This window comes from Nyctereutes procyonoides, unplaced genomic scaffold (genome assembly GCF_905146905.1).
Source record: "Nyctereutes procyonoides isolate TBG_1078 unplaced genomic scaffold, NYPRO_anot_genome, whole genome shotgun sequence".
Taxonomy (NCBI): Eukaryota; Metazoa; Chordata; class Mammalia; order Carnivora; family Canidae; genus Nyctereutes; species Nyctereutes procyonoides.
Window position 1 is genome coordinate 5,130,627 of NW_026575133.1, and position 23,305 is coordinate 5,153,931.

At 39.8% G+C, this 23,305-nt stretch overlaps 1 protein-coding gene and 1 pseudogene across 1 annotated transcript in view; both read left to right on the forward strand.

Annotated features, from left to right (window-relative positions):
• Positions 1–4,929: 4,929 nt before the first annotated feature.
• Positions 4,930–23,305, forward strand: part of ABCC2 (ATP binding cassette subfamily C member 2) — a 70,799-nt gene continuing 52,423 nt past the window's right edge. Inside the window, exons 1-3 of the mRNA XM_055345715.1 lie at positions 4,930–5,064; positions 6,767–6,940; positions 21,953–22,078. Of these exons, the coding sequence (XP_055201690.1) occupies positions 5,032–5,064; positions 6,767–6,940; positions 21,953–22,078 (333 nt within the window). The 5' untranslated portion in view covers positions 4,930–5,031. The remainder of the gene's footprint in view (positions 5,065–6,766; positions 6,941–21,952; positions 22,079–23,305) is intronic.
• Positions 22,457–23,129, forward strand: LOC129523109 (BOS complex subunit TMEM147-like; annotated as a pseudogene).

Sequence of the window (23,305 nt, forward strand, 5' to 3'; positions counted from 1 at the left end):
GGAGTTATCTTAATATCTGTAAGTCATTGATACAGATGTTTAAGATACTGAAGCAACTGCAGATCCTCTTGGCATGCCAGTAAAGCTCTTCCTTGGGTTACATAATTCTGTTCATCTCTGAACTACACCTTTTGGAGTTGTCCCACAGTTCTTAGATATACTGTTGTTTTTCAGTCTAATTTCTCATTGCTTTCCAGCTTTAACATTCTCTCTGAGATCTCCTCAAGCTCAGAGATTCTTTCCTGAGCTATGTCCAGTCTCCTAATAAGCCCATTAAAGTCAATCTTCCTTTCTGTTACAGTGGTTTTTATCTCCCATATTTCAGTTCTTTCTTAGAATTTCTATCTCTTTGCTTATATTGCCCCCTCTGTTCTTGCATGTTGTCTACTTCATCCATTAGAGCCTTTAGCTTATTAATCATAATTGTTTTAAATTCCTACTCTGAACGTTCAAGCCTCCCTGTCATATCTGAATCTGGTTCTGATGCTTGCTTTGTCTCTCCACACTGTTTTTTGCCTTTTAGTATGTCTCATAATCTTTTCTTGACAGATGGACTTGATGTACTGGGTAAAAGGAACTGCTGAAAATAGGCCTTTAGTGATGTGGTGGTAAGGTGTTGGAGAAGAGGAAGTGTTCTATGGTCCTATGATTAGGTCTCCATCTTTTAGTGAGCCTATGCCTCTGGACTGTGAACTTCACAAGTGCTTCTCAGCTCTCTCCCTTAAGTGAACAAGAAGGCTAGAATAGGCTAGATTTGGGTATTTCTCTCCCTGCCCCCAGGTTGGTTAGGCTCTGATGAAACCACAACTAAGTGGTTAACTAAGTTCTGATTAAGTAGCTTCTGAGAGCAGGCCTATTGAAAAGAACAGAATTCTCTGGTATATTTCAAATGGCATTTGTTTTCCCCCTGCCAGAGGCAGATTTTTCTTCAATATTCACTGTGAGAACCTCCCAAAGCTCCTGAAGGTAAAACTCACAAACGTGTTTGTAGAGAGGAGCTCCTCTATAACTGAGTCCCATGGATTTTTTTTTATCATCTTTCAGACTTGAGTGAGATTTCAGCTGGACTTAGGCAGAGTCTGAGTCATCCAGTGCAGATTTGTGAACAAAGTCCAGAAGCAAATGAACACCTTCTTGGAGGGATTCACATAACTGCTTTCTGTTGATTTAAGATATTTTTTTAATATTTTATTTGTTTATTTGAAAGAGATGATAGAGAGAGATCACAAGCAGAGGGGAGGGATAGAGAGAGAAGCAGATTCCCCACTGAGCAGGAATCCCAACGCAGGACTGGATCCCAAGACTCTGGGATCATTACCTGAACCGAAGGCAGATGCTTAATTGACTGAGCCACCCAGGTGCCCTTGATTAAAATATTTGATGACAACAAGCTGGAGTTGCTGATGTGCAACCTTGGCAGTGTGCACGTGAAAAACTAGGGATAACATTCTATTTACAGGAAAGGTTACTGTCCAAACCATCCTGTCATTCTGTGGTTCTGAAAGGCTGTGCTGGTGATGGTTGCTGAGAAGTGTCTCCGGTTACTACAGATTGTCACAGAGACATCCCAAGTACCTGTCTATGAATTTGCCTAAACTATTGGTCCCAGTGGTTCTCAGCAGGTTCACAATAGAGAAATAGTGGAGTTCTGAAAAACTGCCCAGAGTTCACACATGCTTTAATTGCTTTGACTTACCTCCACACTAAACCTTTGAAGATTTATGAAGAAATTCTCATGGTTGTGGAAGATGCACAAGTATTTGCCTCGGGATGTTTGTTTATAAAGTAAGTCCTGTTTGCACTTCTGCACTTGCCTAACAGACTTGGCAGAGACAATGGCAAAATAACAGCTACATACTGTGGCTCCTGGAGCAGAGTCTTCTCCCATGCACTTGCCCAAGTTCAGATGTGGGAAGCCAGTCATAGGTCATACTCCTATATTCTCCAGTACAAATTATCAACTGGATGATGTGTACACTATATTTCAGGAGGACTTTGTCTATTTATGTTGTGCTTTTGTAGGCAAAGCCCTTAATAAATATTTCACATAGTTTAAAAAAAAAAAAAAGACCTCTCAGTGACTACATGATTCTCAGACACTGAGACTCTATCAGTTGGTCAATTACAGTTCAGGATTCCCCAACCCAGCACTATATCCTGTAGAGATTTTAGTTTATGCAGTTTTGTTCTAGTAAATTGTGATTCTCTGCATTTGCTTGTCTGTCTTTTCAATTTGGGGGGGGGGCAGCAATTCACTGTGTCACCTCACTTCTCTTATTGAACTAAGAAGCACTGTTGATTTTTCAGATTGCTCAGAATTTTACTTGTTAGGATGGAATAGTACTGCCAAGCTCTTTACATGCCCAATCCACCCACTTCTTTTTTCATTTAATAATACACTATGTATTTATTCCATCCATGTTAGTATATATCCTGTAATCAGCATTTGTTTTATTTATTTTTAAATATTTTATTTATTTATTCATGAGAGACCCAGAGAGAGAAAGGCAGAGACATAGGCAGAGAGAGAAGCAGACTCCTTGCAGGAGCCTGATGTGGAACTCGATCCTGGGACGCTGGGAGCATGACCTGAGCCAAAAGCAGACACTCAATCACTGAGCCACCCAGGTGCCCTTACAGCATTTGTTTTAATGAATATTTAAATCCTCTACCATCCCTTTTTTAAGCAACTCAAAATGTTTTAAGCACAAATGAATATAAATTTTGCTTATTTTAAGATGATTATCATTTCTATCAGGCACTTTTTATTCCTCTTACTTGCAATAGACATCACAGCGGAGGGGAGGGGGTTACATTTTATCTATAGAAAATAATTCCACTCACACCATATCACTCATTAGGTCCTCTCTTCAGTCTCAATGAACATTTCCAAGCATAGCCAATTTGCTTTCACAACTACTTGCTACACAAGTGCAGTCAATAGATCCTCCATCTGCTAGAAAGATAGAAGATTGACATCATTGTCAAGGAATAATTCAGACATTTAGTTAGATATTTGTATGCTAGTTTTCTCATGTTTAAGGAAGATCGTCATTATGCTATTGTCAACAAACAAAGGGAAAAGCCAGGGCTTATAAAAAAGAGACAGGAAGGGAGGAAAACATAGTGTGAGGAGAGTGAGGGTTTATTCTTGATTAAGCTAATTAGCTGGAGGGCATCAAAGAGGCCAGTACGGGAAGCTGGTGTTGAGTAGGCCAGCGGGATCATCAGTGAAAACTATTTCAGAGGGGTACCTGGGTGGCTCAGTCAGTTAAGTGTCTGCCTTCAGCTCAGGTCATGATCTCAGGGTCCTGGGATCTAGTCCCTCTTTGGGCTCCCTGCTCAGTGGGGAATGAGTATCCTAATAAAAGTTATACATCTTTCAGATGTCAATAATCCACAATGTATCTGCTAGTACTAGTGGTAAATGTTATTATCATTTTTGAGTTTAAGGTAACCGAAGGTATAGTTAACTTTAGGCAGGGCATTAAAGTACACATTAAATATATATGTATGTATGTTCATATACATTGAAGTGTACATTACTGTTGTGTTAATTACTCTCTATAGGTATAGTCTGTATATACCCATAGAACAAAGAAGTGTTTTTTTGTGTTAGTGACCAAAATGGTTTCACACGATCCCCCAAATGATGGCATTTGCACTTTAATACATTGGCAAAAATGTGTGGCTGTTGTTAGAGTGACCTGATTTTATTTATTTATTTATTTTTAAATATTTATTTATTTATGATAGACATAGAGAGAGAGGCAGAGGGAGGGAGAAGCAGGCTCCATGCTGGGAGCCGGACGTGGGACTCGATCCCAGGGCCCCAGGATCATGCCCTGGGCCAAAGGCAGGCACCAAACTGCTGAGCCACCCAGGGATCCCCTAGAGTGACCTGATTTTAAAAGAGCATTTGCTTTACTAGGGGAGGGAGTAATGGGGAGTTGTTCTAATGGGCATAGAGTTTCAGTTAGACAAGATGAAAAAGTTCTGGAGATTGGTTGCACAACAATGTGAATATACTTAACACTTCTAAACTGTATACATTTAAAAATGGTAAAATTTATGTCATGCATTTTATACCACAATACAAAAAATTACTTTAAAATATTATCACATAATACCTAATAATTATGGAAAAATAAAAAAATACAGAAAAGCAAAAAGAAATTTCACCCACAATCCTAACAGCTAAGGCTAATGTTTTGTCACATAAATTATACATATACATAGGTTCATGCTAGATATGCTGTTTTATAACCTGACTTTTTGAAATAAAGTTTATACTACTTTTAACTATATTTTAAGTTCTATGGTCTTTTAAAAAAAGGGGATTTATTTATTTATTTTAGAAAGCAAGAAAGCATGAGTGGGAAGGGCAGAGGGAGAAAGAGAGAATCTCAAGCAGACTCCATGCTGAGCATGGACCTGATGAGGGGCTGAAACCCACGACTCTAAGATCAGGACCTGAGCCAAACCAGAAGTCAGATGCCTGACTGCACCACCTAGGTGCCCTTCAGTTCTATGGCCTTAATTTAAATCAAGAGGAGTAGGATATATTTCACATTCCTATAAGTTCTAAGGCCTTAAAACAGAAGTGAAACTGCATGTTTAAGGGTACTTGCCCCTCCATTGATGCTTCCCTTTTTAGGTCATATGTCTTCAGGAGAAGAAAAGGCTCCTCTGCTCCTGAGTTGTCCATCAGCTCTGCTGACATTTTTCAGTGGTTCCTTTTAGACACTATCATATCTACAAAGGCTTCTGGTCCTTGGGAAATGGTGAGTCTACCTGCCCTTGGGGCTCCTCATTCCTAGTCACATGTCTATCCACTAGAACAAGGTAAATAAATATCTGAGGAAGGTTAATGAGTAAACTGTTAGGATGAAAGGTCTCATTTGGAACGTCAGAACATCAGAATGGGAGATAACTCACTGCTACTTGCAGTCCACCTTCTCTGAGGAAAAGAGTAAATAAAACACGGCAGAGTCACAGAAGAGTCTTCATTTCAGAAGTGCTCCAGGAATCATGCTGGAGGAATTCTGCAACTCTACGTTTTGGGTGAGAAATAATACTTATATTCACTGTTGATTCTTCACAGACTCAGAGCTAATAGATTAACCTTGGTGGCAACCAATAAGAACCAGAAATGTTAGATGTGCAGATGGTATAAAGCTCAGAGTTTGTTTTGGGTTGGTTTTTTTTTTTTTTTTAGGTTTGGGGGGACGGTTAAGAAAAGATACATTATAATGTCTCCAGAGGATATTCTATGTGGAAGAGGTAACATATGTATTCTCTAACATATATTTATTGTGTCCCAGACTCTTTCTCAGACTAGCTAGCTGTAAATTGTATTCTCTAAAGAGAAATAGGGAAAAGCCTTCCGATTTCAACAATGTTAGGAGGGAAAGTTATTGTGGAGTTTATGGAGTGGGAGGAAGAAGAGAAGACCCAAGGCTGAGTTTTGAAGAGGTAAATGCTGGGATATTGAAATGATAATGATATGTTCTAGAGGAACTGGCAATTAGTGGTATGGAGTGGAAGTTGAGGTCAGGATGCAGATTTGGGCATCATGAGCACTGAGACCATTTTTGAATCAGTTGAGCAGAGAAGTTCAAGTCAGGGTGAGCAACAGTACCAAATGGCTTAGTGGAATAGAACATAAGAAGGAACCTAGGATTTAGTGATGCTGTGAAAGTGTGGTCTGTACATGTCTAGCACAGCATCAGAATCATGTGGAGGGTGTGTTAAAATAGTTTAAATATCTTAGGTAATTCTTCTGAATTCTAAAGTTAGATAACTTTATGGAGAGATAAGAAGAGTAGGGATGAGATAGCAGAGCAGGTGGTTAGCATTCACATCTTAGAAAGAACCTGCGTCCCCAGGACCTCAAGGCTAGGATACCTACAGCACAGGAGGGTGGGACTTAATGGCCCCAGGATCTTACCCGACCATCTTTTGGGAATTCTCTCTGAGAGAATCTGAGTATCTGACAGATCATCTTGGTCATGGCACCACAGTGTTTCCTTTAAAGAGTTTGTGTGAACAACTATGCAAAGACAACTAAAAAGTATTTATCAAGAGAGAAAAATCCACCTTCACAAGACTCAGAAATAAGAACTAGTGCTCCCACCTTCACTTCATAAGACATCCTATCTATTGCGGAATGTAAGGACAAGTCCAAATATGCCGGGAATAGGTCATCCACTAGCGCCAGAACAGCGCCTGCACCCAAGATCCCCTCAGGCTCCAATCTCTGTAAGCCCCCTAGCCCGAAGGAGGTGAAATGCCATAGTGTGACTAACGCCTGTGTTGCCTGCCTGTTTGAACATCTGTCAGGGAGTTGAGTTAGGGCTAAAAGCAAAAATGAGAACAAGTTTCTATATCCAAGGGAACTATTTGAATTGAAGAAGAGTCCATTCCTCTTCTTCCCACAACTTGGCAAATGCAGTGGTGAAGTTTACCTAGAATAGCTGGTGGAGAAATTTACTTAGAATTACAGAAAGAAAAAAAAAGAATTACAGAAAGAAAAGTTTCTAAAGGTTAGATCAGCCAGAAAAGTCACTGTCATTAAATGTTGAATTTATATCAATGGAGATAAGTGGGAAAATGCAGCTAGGGAAGGGGCAGGCCAGATATGGACAGAGAATAGAGTTAAAGTTGTTTGGGAACAGGGGTGGAAATAGAGGTAACAGGAAACAAGAGTGCTTGTTCTGGTTTTCTGTCTTCAAAAAATGAATATATTTTGTTTTGATTCTCCCAGAACTCTTCATTCTTGGATAGCCCAGAAGCGGACCTGCCACTTTGTTTTGAGCAAACTGTTCTGGTGTGGATTCCCTTGGGTTTCCTTTGGCTCCTGGCCCCTTGGCAGCTTCTTCATGTGTATAGGACCAAGATCAAGAGATCTTCTATAACCAAACTCTACCTTGCTAAGCAGGTAACAGGAACTCCACTACTTTCTAACTAATTACTTGGTACACAATAGAGATACACAATACAGACATTTTTTGGTGATTAAAGAGTCTTCATCCCTCTCTTTTTTTTTAAGATTTATTTATTTGTTTGAGAGACTGAGTGAGAGAGAGCACAAGCAGGGGGGAGGAGCAGAGGGAGAGGGAGAAGCAGACTCCCTGCTGAGGAGGGAGCCCAACATGGGCTCCATCCTGGGACTCTGGGATCATGACCTAGGCCGAAGGCAGATGCTTAACTGATTGAGCCACCCAGGCACCCTCTTCTTCCCTATCTTTAACCAGCTTTCCTGAGACAGGTGCTCACTGGCCCCTTGCCATATTTCTGAGTTGAGGTGACTTTAATTTTTGCCTAAGGATAGTGACTCTTAAATTATTTATACCAGACTCTTTAGACACTGATGATGAGTAGCCAAATAGTTATTGTCTTTTTAATATTTAAGAAGCAAATCCTGGATGACCTGTCTTGAAACTATTCTAGGAGACTATATTTCATATGGAGACTATAATTCATACAATGAGGTAAAAATAAAATGCACCATTTTCTCTGTTCTATTCAGGCATTCCAGCCATCTTTCATATCTCATAACTAGGGTCTGAAATAAGGCTTCCATTTTCCCAAAGTCTTCCATGAGTCTGAACAGTCACTCACAGTAGAGTAAGGTCAGGGGACATGTCTGAATAGGGAAATGTGGAAAGGACATGAGCTGCAGGAGAGAACCCAGAAGGAACTAGGGGAGGAGCCTGTCAGCCAGTTGCACTGATTAATGCAGAAAGCATCTTGTGAGAATGGAGACATTCAACTGAGTTTGAAAAGCCACCTCCACCTTCTCCTTTTTCATGAGTTTTGGTTGTTGTTGGTGGTGGTTGGTTGGTTGGTTGTTTTTCCCTGTCTGTCCTGGTCTTTAAACAGGGTTTTTAAAAGACCAATTAGATTTGGTGTTCTATAAGCACGCATACCAACAACCTCAGGTGACCTAGAATCTAAAAGGAAGGAAGGAACTTGGCCAAATGAAATGAGATTTTCACTGCTGCTCCAAGACAGGGACTGGTAATAAGTTTTGTTGGACTCTGGAAAGAACAATCCCTAAGAATAGGGACAGGGTCATTGTCTTCTTTGCTGATCCAAGTGCCCAGCACAGGCTTAAAACTCAGTACAAATTTGCTGAATGTTAATATTAAATGCACTCAAAGTAGGGGTTGAGTCAAGAGTGTGTTAGATTCTGAACATTGAACAACATGCTTTAATACCCTTGGGAATGAGTCAAAGCATTTTGTTAGAATCAGTCAACTTCCATTTGGGGGGATTTCCAAGAGAAGGCTGGGTAATGAGTAAATCAGTATCCTATCCTAATTATAGTTATTAATTAACTATTAAAACTTCTAACCTTTTAAAAACAGCCTTATTGAGTTATAATTCACATACCATACAACTCACCCATTTATTTTTTAATTTAATTTAATTTAAACCCAATTAATTTTTAGTGTATTATTAGTTTCAGAGGTAGATTTCAGTGATTCATAAGTTGTATATAATATCCACTGCTCATTACATCATGTGCCCTCCTTAATGTCCATCACCCAGTTACCATCCCCCAAACCCCCTCTCCTCCAGCAACTCTCAGTTTGTTTCCTATAGTTTAGAGTCTATTATGGTTTGTCTCCTCTCTGATTTCATCTTATTTTATTTTTCCCTCCCTTCCTCTATGATCCTCTGTTTTATTTCTTAAACTCCACATATGAGTGAAGTCATATGATAATTTCCTTTCTCTAACTGACTTATTTTGTTTAACATAATATCCTCTAGTTCCATCCACATCATTGCAAATGGTAAGATTTCATTTTTTTTATAGCTGGGTAATATTCCATTGTATATATACACCACATCTTCTTTTTCCATTCATCTGTCAATGGACATTTGGGTCTTTCCATAGTATGGCTATTGGGGATATTGCTGCTATAAACATTGGGGTGCAGGTACCCTTTGGATCATTATGTTTGTATCTTTTGTTTTTTTTTAAGATTTTATTTATTTATTCATGAGAATACACAGAGAAGAGAGAGAGAGGCAGAGAAACAGGCAGAGGGAGGAGCAGGCTCCATGCAGGGAGCCCGATGTAGGACTCGATCCCGGGTCTCCAGGATCATGCCCTGAGCTGTAGGCAGCGCTAAACCGCTGAGCCACCGGGGCTGCCCTGTTTGTATCTTTTGAGTAAATACCTAGTAGTGCAATTGCTGGGTCATAGGGTAGCTCTATTTTTAACTTTTTGAGGAACCTACATACTGTTTTCCAGAGTAGCTATACCAGCTTGCATTCCTACCACCAGTGTAAGAGGGTTCCCCTTTCTCCTCATTCTCCTCAACGTTTGTTGTTTCCTACATGTTTCCTACATGTTGTTTCCTGTTCATTTTAGCCATTCTCACTGGTGTGAGGTGGTATCTCATTGTGATTTTGATTTGTATTTTCCTGATGCCAAATGATATGAGCATTTTTTTCATGTGTTTAATGGTCATTTGTATGTCTTCTTTGGAGAAATGCCTGTTCATGTCTTCTGCCCATTTCTTAACTGGATTATTTATTTTTGAGGTATTAGTTTGTTAAGTTCTTTATAGATTGTGGATACAAACTATTTATCTAATAAGACATTTGCAAGTATCTTCTCCCACTCTGTATGTTGTCTTTTGGGGTTTTTGTTGTTGTTGTTGTTGTTGTTGTTGTTGTGTTTTGTTTTGTGTGTCTGTGTGTGTGTGTGTGTGTGTGTTTTGTCTTTTGGTTTTCCTCAGTTGTGCAAAAGCTTTTTATCTTGATGAAGTTCCAATAGTTCATTTTTCCTTTGTTTCCTTTGCCTTTGGAGACAAAATCCACCCATTTAAATGCAATTATTTTTTAGCATATTGATATGTACAACCATCACCACATCAATTTTATTAGTTTTTTAAGATTTTATTTATTTATTCATGAGAGACACAGAAACAGAGGCGGAAACATAGGCAGAGGGAGAAGCAGGCTCCCTGCTGGAAACCCGATGCAGGTGGGGGGGGGGTGGCTCCATCCAGGACCCCAGGATCACCACCTGAGCTGAAGGCAGATGTTCAACCATTGAGCCACCCAGGTGTCTTACCACAATCAATTTTATAACAAAAAGAAACCTCCTATCTTCCCACCCTCCTTAGCCGTAAGCAACCACTAACCTGCTTACTATCTCTATTGTTTCCCTATTTTAGACATTTCATATAAATAAAATCATATAATAATATGTGATCTTTTATGGTTGGCTTCTTTCACTTAGCATAAGATTTTCAAGGTTCATCCATATTGTAGCATGAATCAGTACTTCATACCCTGTTTATGGCTGAATTATATTGTATTATATAGAATATAACATTTGTATGTTCTATTCTATTCTATAACATTTTGTATAACACATTTTGTCTAACTTTTACAAATGCAAATCTCTATAGAGAAAAAGAAAATCAATGTATTGTTTTTTTTTTTCTGTAGCTAATAATCCACTCATCCTCATTCATAGTCTCAGGAGCTCCATTAATAATTTGTACATTACTTTTTGTTCACTAACCTGAGAGTAACAAGCACAAATTAGTTGTCTGTTAAAAATTTCAAAATAATTGGTCTCTCTGAAACAGTATTGGTGTCTCTGAAACAGTCTGAAATAAAACTCTTCACACAGTAAAGCTTTACTTCTTCTATGAGAACTTTCTTCTTGGCTCATTCCTCAACTTGATTTTACTTCCTCTTCTACCTGCTTTTGGGCTGTTTCTCTCTGACTTTCCTGAACTAAAATTATCTGAACTAAGGTGACCAAGGTGAGAGATTCTACAAGTTTGTCTGTTTAAAGGTGCATCCTTACTGAAAGGAGCTGATGTACAGTAAAATTGAATTACAATTTGAATTACAATTGAATTACAATTCAATTCAAAAATTGAATTACAAAATGAATGAATGAGTGAATGAATGAGCTCATATTCAATCCCAGAGAAATGAAGGAGGAATTTGATTCTGGAGACTGTGGAAGTGCTGAGATCAGAGCAAGATGTGCAGCAAAAATAGACTTGGTGTTGAGCCAGTGAAACACGAAACCATCTTTAAGTGATTGCAGAATATAATATAGAATATTGCCAGGTTTGTTCTAAAAAGCTTCGGAAAGCAGGATCAAGATTAAATGGATGGAGGTTATTCCAGGGAAACTCACTTTGGCTAAATATATTGAAGGATTTCTAATAATGTTAACTTTCTGAAAATAGAATAGACTGCTGGGGTCATATTCCCTGAAAATATTGATGCTGAAGTTAGACACTTATCTGTTAGGAAATGTGATAGAAATAGACACTCCATAATGGATAGAAGATTCAACTGAATGCCTATCATTTGTAAAGCTCTGGGAAAAAGAGGACCTTGCAGAGATGGAGAGTTATTAAATATGGCCAAACCACTCTCCTTTCTTTTTTAATATCAAAGAGATTATGTTTCTCTAAGAAGTTTAGTAAATTCCATGTCCACTTGAAGCTCCTCCAATAAACCAGCAATCAAGGACAAAGGCTATTATTTAAGGACTTGGTAACCATTAAACAACCATATATTTCCCTGATCCTATTTAATAAAAGTGTGTGCATTTTTATTATGCATCCTGATTCTGTGTGCATTCTAATTATGAAAATAATGCACGGGTATTGTAGAAAGTTTGGAAACTCTAGGGAAATAGGAAACAAATCCATTGATCATTGTTATCACTCTGATATACTCCTATTAACATTTTGGTATGCTTCCTGTCACTTTCTTAAAAAAAAAAAAACAACTGAACAAAGAAACACAAAATGAAAAGTAAAAGTCTCTTTCTAACCCTTCTACTTCCCAGTACCACTCTCCAGACACCTTCATTTAAAATTATTTTGATGGTTATCTCACTTCTGCAAATAATATGTTCATACCTATATTTCTCAAACTATCACCTTCAAAAAGATGTTTTTCTGTCCTCTGTGAAAAACAAGAAATTCAGTTCATTGGCCCAACCTTCAGCTTCCTTTTCTTCTCTTTCTCTCGGTCTTTTAATTTTATATAGTTGTTTTCAGTTCTTCTGTTGGTTACCCTTATTCCTAAAAATTATCTGCCATAGATTTTAGGTTCTACATCTTGATGCCCCTTTGTGTAAAATGAGAGATTAAGGGCCCCCACATTTCTTGGATCTTTTTTAGAGAGAGCAACAGTAAATAAAGTCTCAAAGTCCTTGCTTTCTGAAAATGTTCATCTAGATATGGAATGCTAACTTCAAAAACAACTTTTTTTAATTCTGAGGATGTTGTTATAGTGCTCCCCAACATCCTGTGCTACTGAGTTATCTTCTGTAAAGGTTTTATCCTCTTTATTCCTTATGTCCTGAAATTTCATGAGAGTCTGTTTACATGGGTCTTTTCTCATTCGATGCGTTGGACACTTTCAACTTAAAGACTCCTGTCTTTCTTATCTCTGAGAAATTTTCATATTTACTCCTTTTACTTCCTTTCTTCCAATTTTGAAATTGCATCTCTTCAGAACTTCTTTTAGGTGGATTTTGGACACTAAATTGATTTTCATTCTCAACTTCTCTTTTTCTTTTAAATTTCTTTTTGCCTATGTCTGAGATAATCCCCAATTTTTTTCTTTTAGTCAGCCTAAAGAGCCTTTATTTTGACAATCATGGGTTTGATTTCTAAGAATTATTCTTAATTTCTGAATATACATTTTTAAAATTAATATCAACCTACTAATGGTTGCAATGTCTTCTCAAATCTCTCTTAGGACATTAATTTTAAAATAATTTAAAAGTATCTTCTCTTCATTTAATAACTTGTTTGTTTTATCCCAGAATCAGTTGTTCTCTTTAATTATCTTGGCTATCTTCTTCACTAGTGTTGGTTTTTCTCAATTTTCTTGTTACTTGTGTTCTTTTTGCACTTCTGAGCAAAGGACTAAGTTAATGAATATATGTGGCTGGAGAAGACACCTTTGCCCTTATATAAGTCAACTCCTCCAGCTGGCTTCTTCTTGAGGAGAGGACTGCCTTTGAGCTCCGAGTCGTGGACAACTGTGTAGGCCTACTGTCTTCTCCCAAGAGCAGTAGCCCATGCTATACTTCATACCAAATGAAGACTAGTTTACTCTGGGGCACCAAGACACACACCATCTTCTTATTCTTCCTCAGGAAAGGCATTCAGTTTCTTTAGAGACTACTTCTGTTTTAGCCTGATTGGGGGTGATGGTGGCAAATAGAGTTGTCAGTGGGTTTGTGTTGATGGGTTGGAAGTGGGGGAAACAAAGAAGTGACCGCCATAACTGTACCAGTTCTGTACACAGAACTTCAATTAAGACTCTTGATTTCTGTCCTTTTTCCCAGTCTTACTCTCAGTTGGGGCTGACTACAAAAAAAAAAATAGATTTATATTAAAGATCTTACCTGCAAGTCCCACCTGTTAAGCTAAACAATAAGGAATTTATTATCTTACATAACAAGAAGACCAGAGGTGGTGCAGCTCCAGGACTTATAATTTTAGAAGCTCAGCAACCTCAGCAGATAGCTGATTATTTTCATCTTCCTTCTGATCAGCTCAGCCTGTCAAGCCAGTTATCATGTTAGCACATGATTGCAGGTTGGCTGCAGCAGCTCCAGTTATCACACTCTCAAGTCAGTGAGAGGCAGATAAAGAGATCAGATGCTCCAAGGTATTACCTACAAAATAGCCCTATTGATACATAGTCTGCATACCATAAAACACACCTGTTTAAAGTATACATTTCAGTGGTCTTTAGTAGACTCATAGAAATGTGTGACCATCACCTCTAATTCTGGAATAGCTTCCTTATTCCAAAAAGAAACCCAGTACCTATTAAGCAGTAACAACCCATTCCCTTCCTCTTTCAACCTTCTCTCCCAACCCCTAGCAACTACTAATCTACTTTCTGTCTATGGGTTTGCCTATTCAGAACATTTCATATAATGGGATTATACACTATATACACTTCAGCACCTGACTTATTTAACGTAGCAAAATGTTTTCAAGTTTTCCTCATTTAAAAAAAAAGAGTTTTATTTATTTGGATGAGGGAACAAGCAGAGGCAGGGCAGAGGGAGAGGGAGAAAGAGACTCCCTGCTGAGCAAGGAGTCTGATGCTGGCCTAGATCTCAAGACTGTGAGATCATGACCTAAGCCAAAGGCAGACACTTAATCAACTAGTCCCCTGGGTACCCCGTCTTCAAGTTCTATACATGTTATAGCATGAATCAGTACTTCACTTCTTTTTTATCATTATTGTAAAATACATAAAACACGAAATTTACCATTTTAACCAATTTAAAGTATAGGATGCAGTAGCATTAAATACATTCACAATGTTGTGCAACTGTCACCACCATCTAGTTCTAGGACTTCCCATCATCCCACTTTGTATCCATTAAACAGTCACTCCCCATATCTTCCTCCCCATGTCCCCTGGAAACTCCAAATCTGCTTTCTGTCTCTACTTATGCTAAGTCTGAGTATTTTATATATAAATGCAGTCATACAATAGGAAGCCTTTTCTGTCTGGCTTCTTTCATTAGCATTATGTATTCAAGGTTCATCCAATGTGATAATATATATCAACATTTCATTCTTTTTTATTGCTAAATAACACATCATTGTATATTTAACACAATATATTGTGTTTATTTGGGTTGAGTGTAGATTTTCATTTTTCTTATATACCAATGGGTAGAATTGTTAAGTCACATGGTAGCTCTATGTTTGCTATTTTGAGGGACTCACAAACTGTTTTCCAAAGTGGCTATCCCCTTTAACATTCCCACCAGCAGTGTCTGAGGGCTCTAATACTCATCCTCACCAATACTTGTTATTGTTCATCTTTTCAGTTATAGCTATCCTAGGAGGTGTGAAGTGGTCTCTTACTATGGTTTTGATTATGACATTGAGCATCTTCTCATATGCATTTTCACCGTTCGTGTACCTTCTTAGGAAAAACACTATAAGTAAACTTTTTGCCTATTTTTTAATTGGGTTACTTGTGTTTTTTTATTGTTGACTTGTAAAGAATTCTTTATATACTCTGGATCTATGTATCACTTTGATCAGTGAGGAAAGCCTTTTCCAGAGTCCCCCAAAACCAGTCCCCATAAGCTGTCCCCCAGTTTTCTTTGGCCAGAATTGTGTTGCATGCCCATGGCCAAAGCAGTTACAGGCCAGGAGAATGGGACCATTATGATTGGTTTTAATCCACCTCATGGGGTTGGAGATGGGTCCAGCTCCCACCTGAGCATATGGCTGAGCTGAGTAGGGTAGATAATTTACAAAAGAGGAGAGGGGTTCTGTTAGCAAGAAGAAACTGGTTTTGAGTAGGCAACTCTACCTATCAGGGTCACAACAGGAAACAGCTGAGGCCAAATAGGATAATATGAGAAGGTTGTATTTACAAGGGGATCTGGTTTAGCAGCCAACTGTTACCACTCTAGTCTTGAAGGGACGAGGTTGGAAGGTGAATCTGGGACAGACGGGTGATACAAACACAGCAACCAGTAATGTCTATTTCAGGTTCCCCTTTCCCTGATGCCCTTCCTTCTGGGTTTTGGGCCATGGTTTTCTCTACTCTTTTTCCCTGTCACTATTGACATGCTTACTCTTTGTCTTCTAAAACTTTCCCAGTCTACTGAGCTTGCCCTTCTCCGTTCATATTCTCAGTGCTATTATGGATTTATTACTTGGGTACCTCTTTACCAGCAGTTCAATGAGGTGGAGAGGGATGGGAGATAAACAAGTATACTAAATCTGGTATCTTGAACTGGAAACTGGTGCCTTTTTCTATGCATATTTTATTTTTTTTAAGATTTTATTTATTTATTTATTCATGATAGACATAGAAAGAGAGAGAGGCAGAGACACAGGAGGAGGGAGAAGCAGGCTCCATGCCGGGAGCCTGACGCAGGACTCAATCCCAGGACTCCAGGATCGCGCCCTGGGCCAGAGGCAGGCGCTAAACCGCTGAGACACCCAGGGGTCCCCTTCTATGCGTATTTTAAAAACATAATTAAACTCTTTGCATATACAATTTTGCAGCCTATGCTTTTCACTTAAGATGATATAAAAAAGGACGCCTGGGTGGCTCAGTGGTTGAGCATTTGCCTTTGGCTCAGAGTGTGATCCTGGAGTCCCAGGATAGAGTCCCACATTGGATTCCCTGTAGGGAGACTGCTTCTCTTTCTGCCTATGTCTCTGCCTCTCTGTCTCTGTGTGTGTGTGTGTGTGTGCGTCTCTCATGAATAAATAAATAAAATCTTTAAAAAAATATGATATAAAAAGCATTTCCCATTGTTATTAACACCATTCTTTAAAATAATTTTGATGACTACTTTAGGCATGCTGACAACACTGACCCCATCTTTGGCCCTTTATCTTGTTCTCGCCTCTGGTGCACAGATGGTGCCACTTTAGATAATTATCCTGTGACCTCACCACCATGCCCCTTGCTTCATAAGAGCCAGGGATTAAGGTCCGGATAGTCTCAGAGAATGGGGAGGAAGGTAGTGGAGGATAGCTGTATTGTGCTCTGAATTGTCTGCCCATCCATCTGTCTGTCTGTCTGCCCGCCCTCTGGCCCCTGTTAGTAAATTACCCTGAATAAAATTCTGTGTAAATGGTACAGAGAGGCTTCCTTCATTTTTTCCATATTAAAGAGCCTTCTCAGGCATAGCTTGGAGGATACAAAAAACAAAGCAAGCGTGGGTAAAGGGGCTGTGCCAGGGGAGAGCCTGTTTTTGGTGGGGGAAAGCTCAGGTTGGCCAGCTATCTACACATGGGGGGCTTTGGCCAGGTCTTTTGAGCAACTTGGACCAGTGTGTAAGTACAAGGTTGCCCAAGCAACCTAGGGAGTGTTAACTATCCTATCCTCAGTGGTGAGGAAAATGCCCCAGGGAGTGCCAGCTATCCTATTTGCAAAGGTGGGGACAAGGAAGTGGAGAAAGTGAATGAGCTATCCCCATGGTAGTTTGGCCATTGATCTGTGCCTTACAATAGGCCGTGGAATGGGAATTCCAAATGAGATAATTGGAACAGACCAGAGAAGCACTGGCTTTGGAAAAAGGTGAATGAGCCACATGTGCCTCAAATACAGACATTATGTCTGGAAGAATTCAGAGTCAGAAGGAACGGTTAGAAATTAAGATGGCAAAGGTGCATGGGCACAGATTAGCATGCACTAAAGTAAGAACTATTCTATCTTAAGAAAATTGGTCCCCTAAAACTTGGGATCTCTGGGGTAAGTTTTTACCATAAACTTTTTTTTTTAGGAGGGGGAGGGGCACAGGCAAAAAGAGAGGGAGAGAGACTCTTAAGCAGACTCCACACTCAGCACAGAGATGATATGTGGCTTGATCTCAGGACCCTGAGATCTTGAGCTAAGCCAAAATCAGGAGTCTGAATGCTTAACCGACTGAGCCACCCAGGCACCCCAAGTTTTGTATAAGCTTTTTTTTTTAAGATTTATTTATGTATTCATGAGAGACGCACAGAGAGAGGCAGAGACATAGGCAGGTAAAGCTCCTCTCAGGGAGCCTGATGTGGGACTTGATCCTGGATCCTGGGATCACACCCTGAGCTGAAGGCAGACGCTCAACCTCTGAGCATCCCCCCACAAGCTTTTAAATGCAAGACTATCCATCCATTTCAGTGAGTTACTAGGTTTCATTTCCACCACTTCAAAGGGGTTTTTGTTTTTTCTGAATTGTCCATATAGTAGTCATAAAAAAAAAAACAAAAAACAAAACAATGTACTGGGGATGACCAAGAAGAAATTGCCACTAGTCAGAAAGTGACTATGAGAGAATATTCTGCAACTAAATTAGTGGAGCTAAGGAGCCACTTTAAGCAAAAGGGCCACAGAGGGTGGCAGCTTGGGGTGTTACCACTGTGGGATACTGGGAGACTAAAAGACCCCTGAGGGCACAGTATAGGACTTTAGTGTCTGTCCTTGCCCCTGTGATTAACCAACCCAATGCTATAGAAGCTGCTATGGTGGCTGACTTAAGTGAAACTAGAAGAAACTGTCATAAGGGATATCAATTATAGTTATTTATAAAAGTTTAGTAAGAATGTTTTCCTTGTAACATGACAGCATTGGAATCATTGGTTGTATTACCAAGGTCTTGAGTGCCTATTTGAGAGAGATCTGTATAGACTTAGGTGTGATCAGACAGCTTGAAGGAACTAAGGTTGACTTTAGGGAGCCAATGAATGACTGTTGGGGGGAAAAAAATCAGCCTGGTACCTTCCATATAGGGGTTCTGGGAGCCTTACCAGGTAAGTAAAGAGGTCACTTCCTGGCAGGTTCACGATGTTTTAGGGGCCTCAGGAAGAGAGGAAGTAACCCAAATCTATAGGCATTGCAAAGGAGTTAATAGCAAGTATTTGACTTGGCTCTGGGCCTTGAAAGGCTGTTAAAGGCACAATCTGAAATTCCTTGTGAGAAGTTCCAGCAGAAGCACCTGGGTGGCTTGGTCGGTTTAAACACCTAACCATTGGTTTCAGTTCAGGCCATGAACTCATGGTTATGGAGTGAGTGCCAAGTTGAGCTCTGTACTCAGTGTGGAGTCTGCTTCAGATTCTCTCTCTTATTCCTTCCTGCTCTCCCTTCTATGTCTCAAACGAATACATAACATCTTAAAAAATTCCAGCAAACCAAATTTAAAAGAACTTAAATAGCCAACCACTATTCTTGCCGCACTTATGTAAATAGGCCAAATTTGTTAAAACTGGGCTTATTTTCTTAATAAGTCTTGCTGCCTTTGAGGGTGACTTTAGGAAAGAAATGTTTCAGTAACATACTTTTAGGGCTATTAGATTCTAGTTCTGATTAACTGTCCTTGGATTAATTCTGAATAATTGTCCCGGTTTGCAGTTTACCTACAAAACTAGCCTGGATTCTGAATTCTTCTGGTTTCCTAGTATAGCTGGCTAATTCTCTGATTGTTTGCACACTATGCACCTAACTTTAAAACCCACCTGCAGGACCACCTCCTGAAATGACACCACTCACTGTTTAACTGAACTGACCTAAAGGATCTCGATGTGAAATGTAGAATAAGATGCTAAGAAGACCCATGAAAGTTCCAAAATAGTAGCTCTATGAAGGATGGGAGCTCAACTTACTCTAGGGAATATGTTTAATTGGACACAAGGCTGTTTCATTCTTCAAATCCTGATCTATGCTCCTTTTCAACAGGAAGAAGCTAGAGTGATTATTACTCCTATCTCTCCAGAATAAGGAATGATGAAAAGCCAGGGGTGGTATTGGCTCATGGGGCTGGACAGCTACCATGTTATTGCCAAAATAAGATTTGCCATGTCTATTGCCCATAAAGCATTTCTTTTTTTTTAATAAATTAATTTTTATTGGTGTTCAATTTACCAACATACAGAATAACACCCAGTGCTCATCCCGTCAAGTATCCCCCCCAGTGCCCGTCACCCATTCACCCCCACCCCCCCGCCCTCCTCCCCTTCCACCACCCCTAGTTCGTTTCCCAGAGTTAGGAATCTTTATGTTCTGTGTCCCTTTCTGATATTTCCCACACATTTCTTCTCCCTTCCCTTATATTCCCTTTCACTATTATTCATATTCCCCAAATGAATGAGAACATACACTGTTTGTCCTTCTCCGATTGACTTACTTCACTCAGCATAATACCCTCCAGTTCCATCCACGTTGAAGCAAATGGTGGGTATTTGTCGTTTCTAATGGCTGAGTAATATTCCATTGTATACATAGACCACAGCTTCTTTATCCATTCATCTTTCAATGGACACCGAGGCTCCTTTCACAGTTTGGCTATTGTGGACATGGCTGCTAGAAACATCGGGGTGCAGGTGTCCCGGCGTTTCATTGCATCTGAATCTTTGGGGTAAATCCCTAATAGTGCAATTGCTGGGTCATAGGGCAGGTCTATTTTTAACTCATAAAGCATTTCTTATGGGTTTTGCAGATGTTCCTTCCTGTTGTATCAGGAAATGTTTACCTGTCATGGGCTACCTCTTAACGTTGAAGTTCACAGTTGCTTCATCTGTGGGGTCTGAGGAAAGGACCTCTTTACCAGGTCTGGGGGGTCATGTGTTGCTGTCTGTATAGCTGCTCTGGTATAGGAATGCAAGTCCCTCCTGCTATCTGGCTCTCGGCTCATCGTGAATGGTGTGTAAAGATTGTGCAGGCCATAAAATGTTGGGGATGGAGTGTAGGAGTGCTGACAACACTGATTCCATCTTTGGCCCTTCATTTGTTCTCCCCTCTGGGCACTTTAGGTAACTAATAGAAGGCCCTCCTAGTGCACAGATGGTATCACTTTAGATAACTCTCATGTGACCTCACCAACATGCCCCTCACTCTATAAAAGCTGGAGATTAAGGTCTGGATGGCTGTGGGAAATGGATGGGGGAATTTAGGGTGGAGAATAGCTGCATATGCCCTGTGTTGTCCATCTGTCCACCTACCTGATTACCGCTGTGGATAAGTTGACTGAATAAAACCATGTAAATGGTATAGAATGATATGCTTCATTTTTCCATGTGAAAGCACCTTCTCAGCCTGGAGGATACATTACTGACCCTCCTCTACCTTCTGACAGCTACATAATAGCTCATCACAGGAGGATATAACTTATTTTATTAACTCTTGCAACATTAATTCCTCCCAACAAACCTCTCCACCACTTCTTTGGGTTATTTTAGGTTTTATAAATACTTTCACTACTAAAATGGAGACTCTAGTTAACAATCTGTGCATAATCGGGGCACTTGGATGGCTCAATGGTGGAGTGTCTGCCTTTGGCTCAGGTCACAATCCCCGGGTCCTGAGATTGAGTCCCGCATTGGGCTCCCTGCACAGAGCCTGCTTTTCCCTCTGCCTATTTCTCTGCCTCTCTCTCATGAACAAATTAAAAAAAAAAATTCTGTGTAGAAGTATTTACTGAAATTCAGAGTTCCCTTAGAATTAGCTTCCTAGGAGTGGAATTACTATATCAAAGAATATGAGCAGTTAAGGCTTTTGAAACCTATAAAAATTTTGAAAAAATTTTTTTAATTTTTTTTAATTTTTTTAATTTTTATTTATTTATGATAGTCACACAGAAAGAGAGAGAGGCAGAGACATAGGCAGAGGGAGAAGCAGACTCCATGCACCGGGAGCCCGACGTGGGATTTGATCCCGGGTCTCCAGGATCGTGCCCTGGGCCAAAGGCAGGCGCCAAACCGCTGCGCCACTCAGGGATCCCATTTTGAAAATAGCTTAGGAAGCTTTTTGCCAATTTATATTCTCATCAAAAGTGTGTTAAAGTTCATGTCTCTGCACCCTTGCCAGCACTGAGTATAACATATTTTTCTTTTATATATAAAAATGGCATACTATTGTTTTACTTTGCATTTCTTTCTTTCTTCTTTCTTTCTTTCTTTCTTTCTTTCTTTCTTTCTTTCTTTCTTTCTTTCTTTCAAGATAGAGCATAAGCAGGGGTGTGGGGCAGGAGGAAAGGGGAAAGGGAGACACAGAGAGACTTGATCCCAGGACCCTGAGATCATGACTTGAATTGAAGGCAGACACTTAACCAACTGAGCCACCCAGGTGCCCACTTTGTATTTCTAGAAGTACTAACGCAACTGATGTTTTTCATTTGTTGAGCATATTTATGAATTGTCTGTTCACGTCACTTACTTTTAAAATAGACATGTTACTGTATATAACTTTGTGAACATATTTTAAATATACTCATTCAGCATTCCTCAAAAACCTATCCTAGTATACATTGAACTTCATTCCATTGCTTAAACTACATGTATTTGTTGATGCCAGAAGTATTTGTGTTCTCTGAATCCCTTCATACCATTCATATTTTCTATTATCAAGACCATTCTATTCTAAAGCATGATATCCTCTTAACCATGATCTTTTTTCTTCTCAGGTGCTTGTTGGTTTTCTTCTTATTCTAGCAGCCATAGAGCTGGTCCTTGTACTCACAGAAGACTCTGGAGAAGCCACAGTCCCTGCCATTAGATACACCAATCCAAGCCTTTACCTGGGCACATGGGTAAGGCCTACCCCACTCCTGCCCTGTGTATCATCTTCCTACTCATAGTTATCTAGTTAAAATGTACTCTTTTCGAATAAAACTAAGTTCATATACCTTTTTTGAGGGTCTTGTGATGAGGCAAAGTTGTAATGTAGTAGTGGTTGTCATGAGGTTTAATCAAATTTTAGTTTTGTATATTCTTTTGAACACTAACTTCTACATCTTTCTCCCTAGTGTAATTACTAGCTTTGATGACTATAAAAGACAAGATATATATAAGACTATAAGATATATATCTTACACCCTCCTATCTTTCCATCTAATATTACACATGAATGGGTGCCAGGCCAGCTGAGACAGAGACCTGCACTCTAGTGGGCCCAGGAGGTTGGCACCATGACCCTATTCCACTTTGGGAATGACTTCACCCTGGCCTACTTCCCCTACTTCATCACCTACAAACAAGTACAATGCCTGAGTACAATGCCTTCTAGAAATGTGCACAGACCAGGGTCACCTACCTCTTCATGCAGCTGTGCAAGATGCTGTTCCTGACCACTTTTTTTCCTACCTGGGAAGGCAGCATCTATGACTTTCTTGGGGTGTTATGAAGGTCAGCATGGATGCGGCAATTCTGGTAGGCCTAAACCTTGTCAGGTCCTGGAATGTGCGCAAAGGAGAGTATAAGATCATGGTTCTGCCTTGGGCTGGGCCACCGCCAAGCTCATTATGTCCCACTGCATCCCCTCTGAGTTGGAGCCCAGGGCATGGAGTTTGACTGGAAGTACATCCAGAAGAGCCTGGACACCAACATCATCAGCCTGGTTCATTACATCATCTCATATGCCCAGGTCTGGATGATAACATGCTACAACCTATACTGTACTTTTCAGCCAGCAATATTCCTACTGATGTTCTTTAACGTCCATGAGGCCTTCATTATGGAGACCTTCATCCACCTCTGTTCCCTGGGCAACTGGACAGCACAGCTGGCCGAGCAATGGTGACAGGCCTGCTGGCCCTCAGCACCCTAGCTCCGTGTGTCACCATTGTCAACATGCACTCCTAGGCTTGGTGTGCCAAACATTTATACACCCTTTCCCTGCCTCCAGGCTTCAGTAAAGTAAACAGTACTTGGAAAGTTAAAATAATAAATATATAAAATATAATTATACAAATGAAAGTCAAGTTTATTGATGTAAAATAATTTTCTAAGTATCACTGAGTCTAGGAAACCAACATTTA